Source organism: Quercus robur, chromosome 6, assembly GCF_932294415.1.
Source record: "Quercus robur chromosome 6, dhQueRobu3.1, whole genome shotgun sequence".
In the NCBI taxonomy this organism is placed as follows: domain Eukaryota; kingdom Viridiplantae; phylum Streptophyta; class Magnoliopsida; order Fagales; family Fagaceae; genus Quercus; species Quercus robur.
Window position 1 is genome coordinate 2,470,821 of NC_065539.1, and position 19,249 is coordinate 2,490,069.

At 34.0% G+C, this 19,249-nt stretch overlaps 2 protein-coding genes across 3 annotated transcripts; one reads left to right on the forward strand and one right to left on the reverse strand.

Moving 5' to 3' along the window:
- The first annotated feature begins 274 nt into the window (after nucleotides 1–274).
- LOC126690568 (vacuolar protein sorting-associated protein 35A-like) lies at nucleotides 275–13,542 on the forward strand. Of its 2 annotated transcripts, XM_050385766.1 has the most exons (21): nucleotides 275–640; nucleotides 734–830; nucleotides 940–1,063; nucleotides 1,177–1,362; nucleotides 1,781–1,868; nucleotides 2,801–2,857; nucleotides 2,963–3,052; nucleotides 3,165–3,287; nucleotides 6,794–6,928; nucleotides 7,664–7,780; nucleotides 9,096–9,335; nucleotides 9,413–9,478; nucleotides 9,735–9,824; nucleotides 10,336–10,425; nucleotides 10,784–10,873; nucleotides 11,079–11,147; nucleotides 11,688–11,768; nucleotides 11,856–11,963; nucleotides 12,064–12,167; nucleotides 12,630–12,743; nucleotides 12,835–13,542. In XM_050385766.1, the coding sequence occupies exons 1-21, from the start codon at nucleotides 548–550 to the stop codon at nucleotides 13,043–13,045; spliced, it is 2,373 nt and encodes a 790-aa protein (XP_050241723.1). In that variant the 5' UTR covers nucleotides 275–547; the 3' UTR covers nucleotides 13,046–13,542. The 2 variants fall into 2 exon arrangements, with proteins under 2 accessions (XP_050241723.1, XP_050241724.1); XM_050385767.1 differs by lacking the exons at nucleotides 275–640; nucleotides 734–830; nucleotides 940–1,063; nucleotides 1,177–1,362; nucleotides 1,781–1,868 and having other exon boundaries at nucleotides 2,844–2,880.
- Nucleotides 13,543–14,770: 1,228 nt separating this feature from the next.
- Nucleotides 14,771–17,944, reverse strand: LOC126690573 (rac-like GTP-binding protein ARAC1). The gene is made up of 8 exons (XM_050385775.1): nucleotides 17,790–17,944; nucleotides 17,240–17,501; nucleotides 16,455–16,542; nucleotides 16,239–16,348; nucleotides 16,050–16,113; nucleotides 15,470–15,534; nucleotides 15,286–15,351; nucleotides 14,771–15,200 (listed from the first exon to the last, which is right to left on the reverse strand). Exons 2-8 carry the CDS (start codon nucleotides 17,336–17,338, stop codon nucleotides 15,099–15,101), a joined length of 594 nt encoding a protein of 197 aa, XP_050241732.1. The 5' UTR covers nucleotides 17,339–17,501; nucleotides 17,790–17,944; the 3' UTR covers nucleotides 14,771–15,098.
- Between the last annotated feature and the right edge of the window lie 1,305 nt (nucleotides 17,945–19,249).

Below are 19,249 nucleotides of genomic sequence, written 5' to 3' on the forward strand. Positions count from 1 at the left end.
GGGCCTATAACTAATATATAACTAAATTTGATATTTTAAGAGAATTATTACATCCATAATATTCTTACAATAAATTTTAGATGATAAATTATTATTGCTCGAACTTTTTTTTTTTTGAGAAACTATTATTGCTCGAACTTGAACTTGAACAAAATGGTCCACTAATAACCATTAATAACATCCTAATATTTAATATTTGTTGAAAAATATTAGGAGGATGCCATTTTCATGTCATAGAAGGGAATCTAAATTGGATTGTTGTTCTAAATTCCAATGGACATGGGGTCCACCTCACATAGTTAGTTGACACACGGTAAGCTTCTAAGCAAATCCGATAAACGAAAGTTGGTCACGGCGTCCGATGGTCCAGCATAGCACAACCAAAAACCTCGAATCGATTTTGAGAATATATCAATATCAAAATCAAAATCCAGTATATCATTTGCACCCGATCCAAGTTAGTCTTTCTTGAACAGGCCAGTTGAGGACCCCAGAGAGCTAAGTCAAAACGCAACCTGAAAAAGAGAGAGTGAGAGAGAGAGAGAAAATGATCTCAGACGTAGCTGAAGACGAAGAGAAATGGTTGGCCGCTGGGATCGCCGGCCTCCAACAGAACGCTTTCTACATGCACCGCGCTCTGGTAATCCTAACCTTTGTTTGTTTCTCGAGAAAAAAACAAGAACAATTTGCATATCAAAGCCCTAATTTCTCCGATTCTTAATTTTTTTCCCAGGACTCGAACAATCTTCGAGATGCCTTGAAATACTCGGCACAGATGCTCTCCGAGCTTCGGACTTCGAAGCTTTCCCCTCACAAATACTACGAACTCTGTGAGTTTCTCTCTCTATCCGATCCGTTCTCTTTGATCAAAACGCAATTGATTTTTTTTTTTTTTTATGGCTTTGTTGATTGGTTTTTTTGTAATGCTTGACTTATTAGATATGCGTGCATTCGATGAATTGAGGAAGTTGGAGATGTTCTTCAAGGAAGAGGCTCGTCGTGGCTGCTCCATTATCGATCTGTACGAGCTTGTTCAACACGCCGGTAACATTTTGCCCAGATTGTAAGTGATATTTACACTCTAACCCCTTCCTTTTATCCATATCCATAATTGAAGTGAGCATTTATTTATTTATTTTTAATAATTTGTCTTAAATTATTTGTGATCTCGATCAGGTATTTACTATGTACAGTAGGATCCGTATACATTAAATCTAAGGAAGCTCCTGCTAAGGATGTTCTTAAAGATCTAGTCGAAATGTGCCGCGGTATTCAGCATCCTCTACGTGGCCTCTTTCTAAGGAGTTACCTTTCTCAAGTCAGTAGGGATAAATTACCTGACATTGGTTCTGAGTATGAAGGGTAAGGAAAATAGATTGTTATTTTGTTCTAGTTCTTAGGTGAAAGCATTTTTATATGTGATTGAGTGGAGGAAGATTTGGTGGGTCGGTTTTGATTCAAGGTTTCGTGGATATGGTCGAGACTCGAGGCACATGCCAGAATGACTTGTGTCTGCAGTTATATACCAGTGGCTGCCCAGTTTCTTATTATGTGGTCATTAACTTCTATTTTTTGCTTAATTAAGATGACCAGAATGAATGCCTTCTGTACATATCTTAACATAGATTTAGTTAAGTTATTAGTATCTAGTTTATCTAAGTAATGTGTCATAATGTAACCCTTTTGAGTTATTCCTTTTGTATCGTGTTTTTACTGGGTGTAAAATAGACCTTTGTATACTCTGTGCTTGTGAATTCAATGGCTTACTTTACCCCTGCAGAGATGCTGACACTGTTACAGATGCTGTTGAGTTTGTACTCCAAAACTTCACAGAAATGAACAAACTTTGGGTGCGGATGCAACATCAGGTTGGTTGAGATACCTGTGAATTGTTACCTTTTCTCATGTTTGGACATGCATGGGACCACAATTAATGTTATTGAAAGCATGCTTGATCATGCTTTAGGTTTGAAGTTCAGTATGGTTTCTATGTAGCACCTTTTGATGGTCAACAAGGAGCATTGTAGCCTAGCCTAAGCACAAAAACTTATGTTTATTTAATTTTTTTTTTGGTGAACCTCAAGCCACTATTTTGTCTATACCAAGCGAAGCTCATGGCACTTCAATCCGGCTTATGGAACCTTTTATTTTTCAAATTTTGATAGTCACTCTTTTTCCTATTTTTTATGATTGTTGGTGGCAATTTGCCATGTTACCTTGGTGTTAATTTTTATTTTTGGGTATTTCATGTGCTTATCGATTTTCATCCTTTTGATGCCAAATGTGTAAAGTTAGAACATTAAAGTAAATGGAAGGAACTTTGTCTCCAAAAATCCTAGCTCTGCTGATTGCTTTTAGTTATGTTTACTAGGTTTGATGTTCAAATATTAGAAAATTTTTTATAATTACTATTGGATAAATGCATTTTGGTCTAAAATGTATTTGATAAAGCCATATGCTTGGTGGAATCTGAAATGATGTATAAATTGACTACATCATTGCACGTTGCAGTTGCAATATCACCCAATTTTCATTTTAACTAGGCTTGCTTTGTGTCTTGAAAACATGCACTTTGCTTCACTAGGCTCATGCCTTCCTTTGTGGTTTGGCTCTAAGAGACATTAGCACTTAAGCGTGCCTTGAGCCTTAAATAGCAATGACACAATGCTGCATGTCTGGAAGGTAAAAATTATCATGAGGGCATGATTTCTGGTCATGCAGGTGTTATAGTGCTTGTGAATCATTCATACTCTTAGCTGATCCTGTGTTGAGGCTTGCTATCGGGCTTTCTGGTCTGCAGGGACCTGCCCGAGATAAGGAGAAACGGGAGAAAGAAAGGAGCGAGCTGCGTGATCTTGTAATATCAGTAACCCGTATCTGGTAATTTCACTGCAATAAATTGTGTACATACTCAGTGTACACTTACAGAATGCTTCTTTTCGCACCCTTGTATATTCATTAGGTGGGGAAGAACCTGCATGTCCTCAGTCAGATCGAGGGTATTGACCTTGATATGTACAAAGACGGTGTCCTTCCTAGAGTTCTGGAGCAGGTCTGATCTGTTCTGTTTTATCTTGATTACTTTTTGGAGGCTTATGGATATTTGACTTCTATTTTATAACTATCATGTGAGGGATTTTTCATTTGAATTTTTTTTTTGCCAGGTTGTCAATTGTAAAGATGAGCTTGCTCAATTCTATTTGATGGATTGCATAATTCAAGTCTTTCCTGATGAGTATCACTTGCAAACACTTGATGTACTTTTGGGTGCTTGCCCTCTGCTTGAGGTAGGTTCCATAATATGCGTTGTTTAGTCTCATGGACCTTTTGTTTTTACACTACTTGTGAATAATATTGTTTCAGAAAATATGAAACATAAGTGTACATGGTTATTGTAGTTTGTGTTGTTTTTTCATTTTTTTTTTCTTTATTATTCTTCAAAAGTCATACTTAAATCTTTTCATCAGACTTAAAAACAAATTCCTTTATGGTTAAAGTTAGTGTTTGTGGATGTAGCTTTTTTTTTGAAAGCTTGTTTTCCTATTTTCTAAAAGTTGGTTAAAGTATAGTTGTACCTAGAAGAAGTGAGGCTTGAAAGGGCTGTACATAAGCTAAAAAGCTATAAGAAAAGGCTGTTGTCAAATATAAACGTTACAATCGTTAAATGCGATAGCAAAATTGAAGTAGGGAGTAGCAATGAAGGATATTGAGGCTAGTTTCTTGAAAGGCTTTTGGTGACTCAAGATTAGAAATCTATTTGGGATTGGGCTTTTTGGTTGCAAAGATCAATTTAAGCTAGGGAAGGCTGAATATTGACTGGTCCAAATCACTAGAAGACAATAAGAGCTGCTGGATGTTATTTGGTAGTCAGGCTTTGTTGGATTTGAGCTCTCTTTTTAATTTTTTTGTCTGGGATGTGTGTGGAAAAGATCTGGAGCATAATAGTGAATATATGATTTCAATGGTGAATGGGAAGGGTAGGATTTGGGGATGAAACAGTGGAGAAAACTTAGCATTTGGATGGCTGCTCATGGGCTGCAAACTGTAACTCGGGAATAGTGTTTTGGCTTATGTGAGTATTTGCTAATTTTGAAGCTGTTTGAGAGATCAATTTTTTATATTTATTCTTGGTTGTGATAGGTAAGAATAATTTTATTGAAATGAGACTACATGGAAAAAGTCATGAAGTAGCCTCAAGAATTACAAACGGAAAAAATATCTCCATATGAAATGGTTCTATGAAAGGTTGACATAATTACTATCTGTAAGACCCAAAGAAAAGGACTACTCATAAAGAGAATTAGTGAAGGATGCTAGCAATGGAGTTGGCGTGCAGCACTCCACTTTAAAAGTACTTCGATTTCTTTGCCTCTACAATTAGACCCCCCTATTCTCCATCCACATACAACACCATAGTGGCACATACAACACCAACTCACCATTGAATAACCCCTCTTGAGAAGGTTATCACAAGTAAGAATTTTCCCCTAAGCCACTGTCCACACTAAAAAGGAAACTCTCTGAGGAGCCTTAACCTTCCATATGGCTTTTTAGGGGATTTTAGTGAAAGAATAGCTAAAAATTATGTGGTTAAAGTATAGTGGATGCATTAGGGTTTTAAAGGTTGCGATTTTTGTTAGGAAACCCACACTTGTTGTAATATCCTAATAATTGTTGAAGATTCTGAGAGATCTATTCCGGATCTCAAGCTTCTCTTTTTTAGAACTTTAAGGGATTGGTTGTTTGCTTTGCAAAATAAATCTTTCCCTTCTTTTATTGTTTTCCTAGACTCTTGCAATTTTTGTATTTGATTTCCTTTCCCTTGTTCACTTCCAGTGCACTTGGGTGTTCCTTTTTTTCAATATATCTTATTACTTATCAAAAAAAAAAAAAAATCCTAATAATTGTTGTAGTTAGTTAATTACACATGTTAGGATAGAGTGAGTTAGATCTATTGGTACATGTAACTCTATAATCACATGGGTTAATTAGTGAGAGCACATGCTTAATTAATAAGCTGATAGGATCGAGCCATGTGAGGCAATAGGAAGAAAGCCTGAGTTCTATGAATAGTGCGTGTAACCATCATTAGATTTTTCTTGAAGAATAAACCAATTCCTTTCTTAGTGCATTTCCTTTCTCTCTTGATATTTTTCTATGGAGGGTGACTACCTCAAATTAAGTTAATTCACATACAGTTTACATCCATTTCCATACATTTCCCATCTATCCCCCTTAGGAACCATTGGGTTCCTAACAATTTTAGTGAAATAATAGCTATAAGTTCAGATATAGCCTTGGCTGGAAATTGATGGGAAAATGTAGAAAATTCCTTTTTTTGATAAGTAAGGAACTTTATTAAAATAATAGTTTAGTCAAGCTCACAATGATGAACACTTTATAATCTAAAAGAATTACAAAAAGGATAATGACACAAATGGATGTGTACAAACCCTTTTCAAAGAGAAACTGCTAGAAAATTCAAAGAAAAATTGAAAGTGAAAAGGATTGATTATTGATAAATCTAAGCATCACACAAACCCTTAAATGAAGCTTCATAGCTTCTGAAATTTCTAGAAACCATATTCTGTATCAAATAAAAAGCGTTACATCCATATAAATAGACAAGTAATATGTGAATATGTGAGCCTTATAGGATATAGACTCCATAAACTTTGATGACTAAGTGTCTATTTGGCTAGAGTTTATAAGCTCAGCTTTTAGCTTTTATGTATAACTTCTTAAAACTTCACTTTTTATTATTTTTCTCACTTTTTCAAAGTACAAGTATATTTTAGCACACTTTCAGCAAAAGGTTTAAAAAAAAAAAAGCTAAATAAGCTGTTTCTAAACGAACACTAAGTCCAAACTTGATCAGTATTAAAAACCCTTATTAAAAATCCAACAACACTAGAGACCTAAAATACGTCCCAATAGACCAAAACTATTCCCATGTCCAGAAATCTAAGATTACAATAATACACATGCATATTACAATAATACACCTTATTCTAAAATAAAAATAAAGTTCAAACAAAGCCAGCTTTTTGCTGCCTGCATCATAAGCTCTTTCCCTTTTTTCGACCCATCTTATAGGTAAGGTACTTTGTTGAATTCAGAGATTTGAAATGATGGTGGCATTGGGATATCTAGATTTTAATTTGTTAGAATTATGGTTAAGTGATTAAATTTACTATATCCTAATAACTTAAACTTTTGAGACAGTTGGTAATTAAACATGGTATCAGAGTAGGAGATTCTAAGTTCAATCCTTGTCTTCTCTCTACCTCTCATTTAAAATGTTAAATTCCCACTGTTGGGCCCCTATTTATTAAGGGGAAGTTTAGGTCCACAAGTGAGGGGGAGTGTTAAAATTATGATTAAGTGATTAAATTTACCCTATCCTAATAGCTTAAACTTTTGGGACAATTGGTAATTTAACAAAATTGATATGAATTCAGAGATTTGAAATCTGCTGGGCATCAGTCAGGACCTTTGTGAACCCTTATCATCTATCAATAGAAGTGCATATTGCACTGCAATGGGTTAGATTTACTGTAATTTAATGAATGCACATAATATTGGTCTCCATTTATGATAAAGAATAAACATAACTTAATGATAATGCTAAAATTTGATGCCCTTGATCAATGAGATATAAAGTAGATTGGAAATTTCCTTGTTTGGAACCATCCCATCAACATATTTAGTCATTTTTATGATATAACCACAGTAGTATGCATCCCACTAAGTTCTCATGTTTCTCCCCTTTGTGTCATTCTGTGTTTCTCAGCCATCTGTTGACATCAAGACAGTGCTATCCCAGTTAATGGAAAGGCTTTCCAATTATGCTGCTTCAAGTACAGAAGTGTTGCCTGAGTTCTTGCAAGTAGAAGCTTTTTCCAAATTGAGCAATGCCATAGGGAAGGTAATTGTTGCATATTCCCATTTAACATTTCTAAAGAGTAAAGAATATAGCAATTAAATAATGGAACTATTCTTTTTTTATTAGGAAAAATACATTTGGTTTCTAAATTTTGGCCCATGAGTGATTTTAGTCTTTGAAGTTTAAAGTAACCACTTTTAAGTCCTTGAAGTTTGAAGTGATCGCTTTTAGTCCCTTAGATGATGTTCTAAAATCCGACATGTCATCATTCTACTGAAAGCGATCACTTTAAGTGCAGGGACTAAAGCAATCATGGGCTAAAGTTTAGGGACTAACAATGTATTTTATCTTTTTTATTTGGACAAAGTTTTGCTAGGAATCTCCTCGGTCCCATTATTTTGCGATTCATGAAACCATCATGTGTATTATATCACATGACTTATTAAATTATTTAAACAAGTCACATGACTCATTAAATAGGTCATGTGACTAGAAATACACATGGATGGTCATTCAAATTGCCATATGGGTGGATGGAATTTTTCTCCAAACTGGTTTGGAGGTAAAATCTGTCCTTTTTATTTTTAGTATGAGTAATTACTTCTACTTAGATGGACCAAGGTTGTAACATTTTTATTTCCGTCACCCCAACCCCCCCAAAAAAAGGTCTCTCTCCCATCCTCACTCTCTCTCTCTCTCTCTCTCCATATATATATTTACAATGTCATTTAATGTTTTTGTGTTGTACTTATCAAAAAAAAGTTTGTGTTGATGCAGGTGATAGAAGCACAAGTTGACATGCCTACTGTTGGAGTTGTAACTCTATATTCTTCTCTTCTTACGTTCACTCTTCATGTCCACCCTGATCGACTTGATTATGCGGATCAAGTGTTGGTATGCTTCCTTTTCAAGCTGATTTAACATAAGCATGTTTCACTTTCCTTGTCCTATCTTTTCTTCCCAGAAAACAGTTAGGATAGCACCCAAGTAAATGGGTTCATTTTTGGATTTTCAAACTTCAGGGACAATCTAAGTGAGAGGTTAAAATCAACTTGTGGCTTTATATAATAGCATAGATGGCAAGGCTAATCTTCACTTGCTATTCGAGTTGTTAAAAGGTTTATCCTTGATGACAAATATAAGGCTCTTCCCTTGTAGCTTGTGCCATTGATGTATCACAACAATTGCTTATTACAAAATTTTGAATAATCCATATGAATGACCCCAAAAGACTAAATCCTAGATTTTTTTTTTTTTTTTTTTCCCTGTGAAATAAAACCTTTATAAATTTAATTTTAAACATGCTATATGCTGTGATGCAGTTGTTTATACATTTTTTTTTTTTTTTAATAAAGCACAGTATTCCCTATGGAAGAAATACAATGAACTAACTTGTCAGAGCATAGCTTAGTGGTTGGAGGCTTGGGATGAGCTGTAGTGTAGACCTAGACATCGTGAGTTCAATCCCCAATAGGAGTTCCCCTAGATTACCTGATACACGGTTTTGGCGGGTTCATGCATTTGTGGTTTACTCCCTAGGGGTGGGTCCAAAGGGCCGTTGCCTTGGTGAGGTTCCATGTCATCAAAAAAAAAAAAAAAAAAAAATTACAATGAGCTCATACTTAGGATTTTTTTCAAGTTATTACTCAGGCTGCTATTTAGCTTTCATTAATACTCTTAAATTTTGGGATTTGATTGTAATTTTTCTTCTTGTGTTCTGATCGTGAACTTGGATTGCATCCCCCATGGTGCCTTGTTATATATTTTTACTTAAGAAAGAAAAAGGCATACGGCATCCACATGGGGTGTCCTACCCCATCCATTGGTGCCACTACCACCACACACGCATGCAACAGATTCACACACAATCACCTACTCATACACAAAACCATAGGAGATTGAACCTTTGCCTTTGTGAGAGGTAGCACATGGTGACAAACGGATAAATGTAGTGTAATATGCCATAATGAGTGCATTGAGATTATTAAGGTTGATAAGGTTTGAAAAAAAAATATTGTAATCTGTGTCCATGTACTGATGTCTCATTTAGTTGTTACAAACTGATTTGCTAACTCTGCTTTATGTTATTGTGGAAGTTGTTGAATGGATTGTTTCTAATTGGGACATACTTAGATATTGTACCAAGTGAAGTTATGCCTGGAAGACATCCCTTATCTCCTCTCTCTCTCTCTCCTTTTTGTTTTTCCAGGGTTCATGTGTCAAGAAGCTCTCTGGCAAAGGAAAGATTACCGATAGCAAAGCAACAAAACAGATTGTTGCACTTTTAAGTGCTCCACTTGAGAAATATAATGACATTGTCACTGCCTTGAAGCTTTCAAATTATCCCCATGTCATGGAATACCTGGACAACGAAACAAACAAAGTCATGTCAACTGTTATAATTCAAAGCATAATGAAAAATAAAACTTGTATTTCTACTTCTGATAAGGTATGTCTTTAATTTATTGTTTATGCTGTCTTTTTTAATTGTACTTTGTAATAATGTGGCTTGTTTGGTGTTTATAGGTTGAGGCATTGTTTGAATTAGTGAAGGGGCTTGTTAAGGATTTAGATGGGACTCTTCATGACGAGGTCATTTGTAATTCACTTACTAAGTCATATATATCTTAACGATATTCATTTTATAATGCTTCTTGTGAAATATTCCACCAGTAAATGCTTTATGTTCTTATTACCTATAAAAAATTATATATGTTCTTAGTTTTAGCTATTTTTCATTTGTTCTCTTATTGATTTTAATATTTTTTTTGGAAAATGAGCATTACTGTAATGCTCCTGAAAGTTTGTGTTTATTTAAGTATTTTAAAAAAATGTATTTACTCCTTAGATTGATGAGGATGATTTCAAGGAGGAGCAGAATTCTGTTTCACGTCTTATTCAGATGCTTTACAATGAAGATCCTGTAGAAATGTTCAAGGTATTTTTCTTGTAAAATGTTCCTGCAAGCTTCTCATATTTTTATAAACAATGTACCAGATTTTTAATCTATCATCTCAAGTGCAACAGCTGGGGTTTTCCAAATGAAAGAGGCTTTAATCCATGCGAGTGTTGGAGAAATGAAAAAGTTGCTAAGTATATAGGATTTTCTCTCCCTTCAGATTATTCATTCCTGTGCTTGATTTTCTTGTAAATATCAACTTGTCATATCTCAGAAGCTGGGCTTGAAGTCTGGTGGCTATTTTCATTTCTTACTTTAAAAAGTTCACTTTTGTTTGGAATGACTGATGAGTCCCTCGAATGGAATAGTGTTTCTTCTATTGAGCTTGATTCTACTTCCACCCCTTGGAGCTCTATATACAAGTTTCTATTGCCATCATGATTTAGTTGTCTTGCTCTTGTTCATTTCAATGTTTTACTTCCTTCTTTTTGAAGGGCTCCTGCATGAATTTGAGTACTTTTTTTACTGTAATTCATGTGCTGAATTGCAGGTCATTTGTACTGTGAAGAAGCATATTTTGACTGGAGGACCAAAGCGTCTACCATTTACTGTACCTCCTCTTGTTTTCTCTTGTCTTAAGGTCTGCATCTGCCTATCTAACTCATTCAACAAATGTAAAATGTTTTTCTGTTACATTTGATACTAAAATGTTGTAAGTTGTCAAAACTGCTGCTTCTCCAAAAAAAAAAAAAAAATTGTCAAAACTGCTGTTATGATTCCTGGGATAACCATCATGTAATTATCCAAGGTCCATGGTGGTATGTGGAATGGCTTATCCTATTTTGTGGCTTGCATCACTAATAGTCGAAACATTGTAGAAATATTAGTGTATGTTGGAACAAGTAGTAAGCACCAGGAGGTGTGCATTACACTTGATTTTGTGAAAAGAAAAACCAGATTTTTGCACTTACGTGCTTTGTGTTTTCTGTAATGTGCAGTTGGTTAGGCAGTTACAAGGCCAAGAAGAAAATCCTTTTGGAGATGAGACATCAACTACACCAAAGAAAATTTTTCAACTTTTGAATCAGGTGAATTTTCACTGAAATAAGTTGGATTTTTTTTTTTTATATAAATTTTCAACTGTCGAATGTGTATGTATTTCTGTTTTCATTTTTTCTATGTTGTATGTATACAATTTTTTGGATGCACTGATCTCATGTCTATCTGTGCAGTTTGAGTTATTTTATTAATCTATTTTTGTGTTTTTAGTAAGTTTCCACTTTTTTGTTTCAGACTATTGAGGCTCTTTCAATTGTTCCAGCACCTGAACTGTCATTACAGTTATATCTGCAATGTGCTGAGGTACATGGAACTGTTTGGTTTATAAACATATAAAACTAGTCAGTGACTCACTTGTCTTATAAAAAAAAAAAAAAAAAAAACTAATCAGTAACTCATGCGATGCACTAAAAAGTTCAACAAAGTATGATCTCTCCCTTTTTTTTCTGAAATATAAAATTTGACAATTATGGTAGTTATTAATAGGCCTCTATTATAATTGTGTTTCTATATAGAACTAGTTATTCTACTTATTAAGAATATATATATATATATATATATAGAACTATTTATTCTACAATCTAAAGAAAATATGATATTGCAATATTCTAATGGAGGGTACAAATATAGGTGGTTTTATAGGGAATCCTTATAGAATTTAAGCTTAAATTTTTTTTTTTTTTAAAGTTCAAATTTGATGTGGAAAAATGTGGGCTTTCAAAAGTTTGTGTTAGTATCATAAGAAGTCAACAAAAAATTGAAGGGTTTAGTTTTATATATTATTATAGATACCATTGGATTAAGACATTTGCTAACTTGCACTTCTCTTTTGTTTTCTGTTAGGCTGCAAATGACTGTGATTTAGAACCTGTTGCTTATGAGTTTTTCACCCAAGCATATATTCTGTATGAAGAAGAAATTTCAGTAAGTTGACTGACAACTTGGGAACTAGTCCTATTACACTTTTAATTCCTCTCAATATTTTTTCCTTGCATGTGTTTGCCATTATAGGATTCCAAAGCACAGGTGACTGCAATACATTTAATAATAGGGACTCTTCAGAGGATGCATGTCTTCGGCGTTGAGAACAGGGATACTTTAACACACAAGGCCACGGGGGTAGATTCTAGAGTTTCAATATTTTTGCATAACTCATATTAGTCTCTCTTTTAAAAAAAAAAAAACTTAAATCCTGCATTTGATGCCTTTCTTTTTGCAGTATTCTGCGAAGCTTTTAAAGAAACCTGATCAGTGTAGAGCTGTTTACGCATGCTCGCATCTCTTCTGGGTTGATGATCAGGAGAATATGAAAGATGGAGAGAGGTGTGTTACTGCCTGCCCCCCACCCCCCAAAAATACACACACACATACTTATGGCTGTGCAGCCTTATATACACTTGTCAGTGATATTCCACTTCAAGTGTGACCATGCTGACAGATCTGCTGTATATATGCTTTTTCTTTGGGCACTATGAGTTCTGTTAGCTAAATTTAAATAATTTGTTGGATTTTAAACCTTGTATCAATGTCATGAAATTGACTGTAGATTTTTTTTATTCCTAAATTAATTTTGGCATTCTCATGGTAAATATTGTCATTTAGAAGAATTTCATAGTTTTGTACTAAAAAAGAAGGGAGGCAGTGGTGGGTGGGAGGAGGGTTGATTTCCCAAATTTTTATAAGGAAGATGTGAATTTTCTAGTTCTGAACTTACTAAATTTATTATTAATATTCTTCTTCTTATTATTAATTTGTTTTAAATGTTACAATTTTTTCTTCCCCTAGAGTTTTGCTTTGCCTAAAGCGTGCATTAAGAATTGCAAATGCTGCTCAACAAATGACCAATGCAACACGAGGTAGCACTGGATCGGTGACACTATTTGTTGAGATACTAAACAAGTAAAAGCTTTGCCCTGACTTCAAAAGACCTCAGTTCTTCAGTTTCTTCAATTATTTGTCTAAAGGTGGGACAGTGTTACCCTTATTGCAGGTACCTTTATTTCTTTGAGAAAGGGAATCCCCAGATCACTATTTCTACAATCCAGGGCCTGATTGAATTAATTACAACTGAAATGCAAAGTGACTCCACCACACCAGATCCAGCTGCAGATGCTTTCTTTGCCAGCACACTACGGTACATTCAGTTCCAGAAACAGAAAGGTGGTGCAGTGGGAGAGAAATATGAGCCCATCAAGGTGTGACTAGCTGGAGGACTAGATGCCATGTCTATCTTGTTGGAGCAGCAGACAAGTTTTAATTGGTGCGTGGTTCAGAACTGCCATTAACTTCCATATTTAACCAACAAATCAGGTGTATGTTACATGCCTGATGTTCAAGTTGCTTTGTGTTTCCTAGTCAGATGCAATGTTGAATTTAGGTTAGCATTCATTTGTACTAGGCATTCTGTATGCTAATTGTGCCACATTGAGCACTTGGACCTTATTAGTTCTATTTAAAAAATTTATGTTGGTCAAGGAATTCATTCCCGAACACAAATCCTGCATATCTTTTTGTTTTCTATATCTTTTTTTTTTTTTTTTTTTTTTTTTTTTTTTTTTGTTGTTGGGGAGGGGGGGTGGTGGGTGGTGTAGGGAGAGCCTCTGTTGATGTAAAAAATAAACTCGACATATCTTTACATTAAATTTTGAGATTTTCTACAATTCTGTATGCTAAGGTGGGATGCCCTGTTCTTTTTGAAGGGAGGTACAGATGGTTGATTTTGGCATCTGATAGCTTATATATTTGTTAAAGGCGAGACAAAAAGATATAAATTACTTCATTTCTTAAGAAATAAAAAAAGAAGCTAGTTTTTTTATTATTTGGTAAACAAGAAGTTGAAAGTTATACAGGGGAAAAATATCCATAACAAGGAATTTATTACTCTTTTTTCCTCCCCTTCTGCCAGAGTTTATTGTACTACCAAGCTCTCCCAGCACCATCCTACTCGTCATATTGACTGCTCACTGGACATGAGTATTAGTAAATATAATGCTCTCGAGCTGGTGATGTCCTGTTCAAGCTCCCAATATTTCATTTCAATTACAATCAGATTTTTCCGTCTTCTTTCCCAATTCAAACTGGCCCTACGGAAGCCTTTTATTTTGACACAGACAAACTCAGCTTATTTTATCAGCGAACTAACCCACCATTGGTAATGCTAGACTAGCAAAGTTATAAATTAAAGTTTGTTTTTGAACTTCATGGCTCACGTAATGAGGTAGTAGTTCATCTCATCTCATTTATCAAAAAGAAGTGTAATTATTAAACAGGGTCTGAATTAAATTAAACTCTTTGTTGGTCAGTAAAGTAAAACCAAACTTGCTTTAGTCGGTTTGCCTCGGTACTAGGGACTTCGACTAAACTTCTTTTATTAGTGGGAGCGTCTAAGCAGTTCTTTTATCATGTAGAATCAAGGCAAATAATTCACCGGATGAGACAAGATAACAAGGTAAGAAGAAAATAACGTTATGCATTCAGTAGTTCATTCTCTTTAGAATCCATTTGCGGATGCTATATGCTAAGTTCTCGTAAGAGAAAGTTCATCTACCACGCTGACCCTCTCTTACAGGTTCACATTGCATTGAAGAATCTAAGAACTCACTGCTAGAGGCTGCAGAGAATCCAAGAAAAGCTTACATTTTAAATGACCATTTAGCTGATTGGCAAAGGCCTTCCTGAAGTAAAAGGAAAATCCTCTGGTGATTAACCTAACTTAAAAGAAAGCCTGATTCTTAAGCCTTTTATTATAAGCTTTAATCCCATTTGGGGAGCAGTTTTATTCCAGAGCCAGGCATTTGATAAGGCTTGACAAAAATGATCACATCACAGATAATTGAATAATTTTAGGAAATCCATAATTTGCACCAGAAACTAGAATGTTGTTAAAAAAGATACACGGGCTGCATGAATCACACAAATAGAAAGTATTTAAGCAAAATACTAAGTAATAAATATAACTGTGCTCATGCAAAGCAAGGTTGTTTTCCTAACTGGGGCAATCCAGTCTATTAATACATAAAACAAATCAAAACCGGTAATTAAGTAAAGGTGGGCAACCATGTAATGCGATTCAACAATTAGAGATCAAAACAATTCCAAGGGAGCAACACCAAGCGACCTGATAATTCTAGAGATCCAAGTATTGTTTGTTAAATATCTCAGGACCCGAAGCTTCTTCAAGAGCAAAGGGAAGAGAAACAGAGAGGGAGAAGAAAGGTAAAACAGATAGCTGTTTATCTCTTTACAACTATGCAATCACAAGATAGCGCAAGCCTTCTGTGCTTTGCTTTTCTTTTTCTTCTGCTTGGGTGGCTGAAGAACAACTCTAATGGCAGCATCAAAGACTCCCTTCACATTCTGCAGTACAAGTCCACAAATGAATAAAGGCCTTTGACATCGTACAAAAGAAAATCAAATTGTTATAAAATAAAAAAAATTATGCCTGCTGTGTTTTTGAACTGCACTCGATATAAGCAGGTGCACCAATCAGCTTCCTCAGCTCCTCTCCCTTGAAATAGAAAAATGATTTTAACAATTTAGAAACAAAAAAGAACAGAATTTTGTGGGAATGAACTGAAGACAACAATTGAGCAATCTGTCAGAAGATATGAAGTAATAGTCTTTACCTGAGCAGTAGTAATTGGCACAGCACCAGGATGGTCAATAAAGAACTGCTTATCATCCCGAAGATCTGGCTCATAAGAAGTTACAAAACAGTAAGGAAATATTCTCAATTGTAAAAAGCATTATTAAAAAATCAAGGCATTGTTAAATGATCAAACAAGTACAATAAGATTAGCAATTTTATATCATAGCTAAATCCCATCATAGAATAACCCATTAATCATTTATTAAAAAAATTGCATACCTAATCACTAAAACTACTAACAGTCCTACTTAGGTTTATGATAGATCAAAATCACACCAGCGATATTTAACGACAGCGGTGAGTTAAACTAAAAACTGACAAATAGGTAAACAAATATCTTAGAAGAGATTGCATGAGCAGGGTACAGCAGTTGATACAGTTATATCAATTATTTATTTATTTATTGGTAAGTTACACACACAGAGTGGGTCTTGAACCCATGAACCTCACCCACCAATACCATCCTGTTATTATGGAAAAAGCAAGTGCCATTGGAGCTAGAGCTCATTGGCTTAATATGGTTATATCAATCACATTAGATGAAAGAAAAATCTTACCAAGCTTTGTTCCAACAAGAACTATAGGAACACCAGGTGCATAATGCTTCAACTCTGGAATCCACTGCAAGAAAGGGAAATATATGCACAGTTCCTCAACAAATTATAAATTATACATTGGAAGTGGCATTTCTTTCCTTGAAAAAAGAAGAAGAGCCAGCATATCATGTAGTCCAACAAAATCCTCACCTTCTTGGAAACATTTTCATAACTGGCCTTGCTAATGAGAGAGAAGGCCAGTATGAAAACATCTGCTCCACGATAACTTAAAGGTCGTAATCTGTTATAGTCCTCTTGTCCTGAAATAATAAATTCAGACCCAGTAAAAATAAGGACAAAAGAAAACAAAAAAGATCTATGATAGAGCTACTTATAGAAAGAAAACAGGTGACTTTGATAACCTACCGGCAGTATCCCACAAACCCAGGTTAACAGTGCTCCCATTGACAACCACATTAGCGCTGAAATTGTCGAAAACAGTTGGCACATAATCCTGTTCCGCACAAAATGCAAGAAGAAACTGATTATGGGTACCACATTCTATACAATCATCTTAGAGAACTTTTAAAATGCGCAAGAAACAACATCAGCATTCATCAAAATGGGATCGCAGATGTCCTTCAGTTTGTTTGGCAGGAGAACACTAAACCAGGAAAAAATATATCAAAATTTTAAAATCTTCTTCCTTGTATCATTTGAATGGATACATAGATTCCAAATATTCTTAATCATAAAAACCAGAGAGATCATCTTGCTTCCCATTATTAATCCTCCACGATAAACTAACCATGACATCAACATAAATTCTAAACCCAGATCAAAACCATGTAAGCCAAATTTTGAAAAAAATTCATTTACCCTTCAAACTCACAAGCCATACAAAACAAAAAACAACCATCTTTGAGTAATTTAACCTCGAAAAAAAACACACATGATTCTTGCATTTATCATCACAAAAATCAGACAACAAGCATGCCAATCTTTTCAATGCCATCACCTAATTCAGCTGAAGATTAATAATACAAAAACCCAAGCTCTCATTTTGAACCAAATTTTCAAAAATATAAACCAATCAAAACTTTTCTGTGATCACATTTTCCAGAATGGTAAACAAAACCCAGAAAAGAAAACATTATCAATCACAAAATGAACACAAAAAATGCAGAAATTTTTAAAAGAAAAGGACTAACCGTAGGGAAAGTGTTGCTGGTATAGGAAATCAACAAGCAAGTTTTACCCACAGCTCCATCACCCACCGTCACGCATTTAATAAACCTCGAAGCGCTCATATTTTTTTTTTTTGTTCTCTAATTATTCTTTATTGTTGTTACAAATTATTGCTGTAATTGTAAATAAATTCGAGCCCCAGATCTTTCACCTGAGGTCCTAATCACACAAACCCACCTTCAAACTTCAACCTCTCCTCCTCCTCCTCCTTGTTCAGTCACATATCTGTATGGAAAAATAAAGAAAACCCAGAAATTTTTTTTTTCAAAAAAACAAAAATTCTATTTTAGAAATGTAAAAAAGAAATAGAATTTGTGAAAAAAACTACAATAAAGGTTGTGAAATCTAAGACCTAACCCTAGAGAAAGGGAATGTAGGATTTCTTTTTCTTTTTTTTTTTCTTTTTTCTTTTTGGGTTGAAGAAGCTAGAGAGAGATCAAAGACACAGACACAGAGACAGAACAGAAACAGAAACAGAGAGAGAAAAAAACAAAAACAAAAAAACAAACAAACCCTTAATGGCCGGGAATTAATGCCGTTGAAGCGTTCGTTGAGCGAACCAATCTTTCGCCAACAAACGCCTTCTCCGTTTTTGTTTTCACTTTTCTCTCTTTTTTTTTTTTCTTTTTTTCTTTTTTATCTTTTTTTTCTTTCTTTCTTTTTTTTCCCGTTTTAATTTAACGCGTTTGTGCTTGTTTGGGGGGAGCTTGTGAGTTTGGTACCAAATTACAAAAGCAAACTTTTTTGCTTTAATTATCTATTGTATTTTTTTAAAATAATTTAAATGGTAGTTAAAAAAAAAAAAGTTCATTTTTATCTTTTTATTTTGCATTATCCATATAAGTTACGGAAAATAAGCAACTTTTAAACCGAAACAGACGCGCATATATCCATCCAATACATTTAAATTTTACCATCTTTTCTATCTCAAAAAAAAAAAAAAAAAAAAAAATTACCATCTTTTTCTCTACTTGGGGTTTCCAATTTCAAGTTTGTATCCAACCCAAATAGAGATTGGGTTCAATCCAGGACATAGACCCCATGAAATCCATGAATTTATTTGAACATTAGAATGTTACATCAACTCATCAAGTACTGCTCCTTTTTTATTCTTAAAAAAAAAAAAAAAAAATATTTCTTTTAAGTTTTTTATAACCTAAACTTTCATGTGATCCTATAAAAAACTTAGAAATATATATATATATATATATATACTATTTTTGTGATAATTATAATTTAGGAATATGATTCTCTAGTTTAGTTCTTTTGTGTTTTTTTAGCACGACATTTGTACTACTTTTAGTAAATGTGTATCTTGAACATTGGTTGTTATGACGATTAGATTTTTTTTTTTTTTTTTTTTTTGTTGATTTCGTTATGATGATTAAAATTGTGATAAGTGATTTTTAAAATTTTAAGATGATTACTATTGTGATAAGAGATTCTTTTAATTTTAAAATAAAATTCGGAAAAGACAACATGATTATAAAAGTGATAGTCTCTTATATAAAAGATTAAATATAATAAAATAAAAGTGATAGTCTGCAAGAGATAAATAGTTGGGAGTTAATCTATTTCTAGATAGACTATAGATTTCGAGTGAAAATAACTTATGAAATGATATTCTAACAACTTTGATAATATTTATCTTTTCTTGGTATTATTATTAGTATTATTTTGGCCATATCCAAGAGAAATGTGGATTTCCTGTTCCTGATTCTGTTATTTAGTTTTAAAAAATGGAATTGTTGAATTTAAGGACGGATTGGTAAGGGTATTTAAATATAGTTTTTTGTTTTGCAATTCATAAATGGTGGACTCCATACTTGAATTTATTGTTTGGTTGATATTCTCTAAATATAGTTTTTAAAAAATCGTATCCTATTTTTCTTATTCAAAATAGGATTTTGAAAACGGCTTAAGAGAACTTTCAAGATATAGAAAATGCTTTTAATGACATAATTGTAAATAAA

Coding starts and splice junctions, on each gene's coding strand:
- LOC126690568 (XM_050385766.1), top strand. CDS start 548: ATGATCTCAGACGTAGCTGAAGACGAAGAGAAATGGTTGGCCGCTGGG. Junction 1,363..1,780: donor ATTGGTTCTGAGTATGAAGG/GTAAGGAAAATA, acceptor TTACCCCTGCAG/AGATGCTGACACTGTTACAG. Junction 11,148..11,687: donor TATATCTGCAATGTGCTGAG/GTACATGGAACT, acceptor GTTTTCTGTTAG/GCTGCAAATGACTGTGATTT.
- LOC126690573 (XM_050385775.1), bottom strand. CDS start 17,338: ATGAGCGCTTCGAGGTTTATTAAATGCGTGACGGTGGGTGATGGAGCT. Junction 16,543..17,239: donor CCAGCAACACTTTCCCTACG/GTTAGTCCTTTT, acceptor TGTGCGGAACAG/GATTATGTGCCAACTGTTTT. Junction 16,349..16,454: donor GGGTTTGTGGGATACTGCCG/GTAGGTTATCAA, acceptor TTATTATTTCAG/GACAAGAGGACTATAACAGA.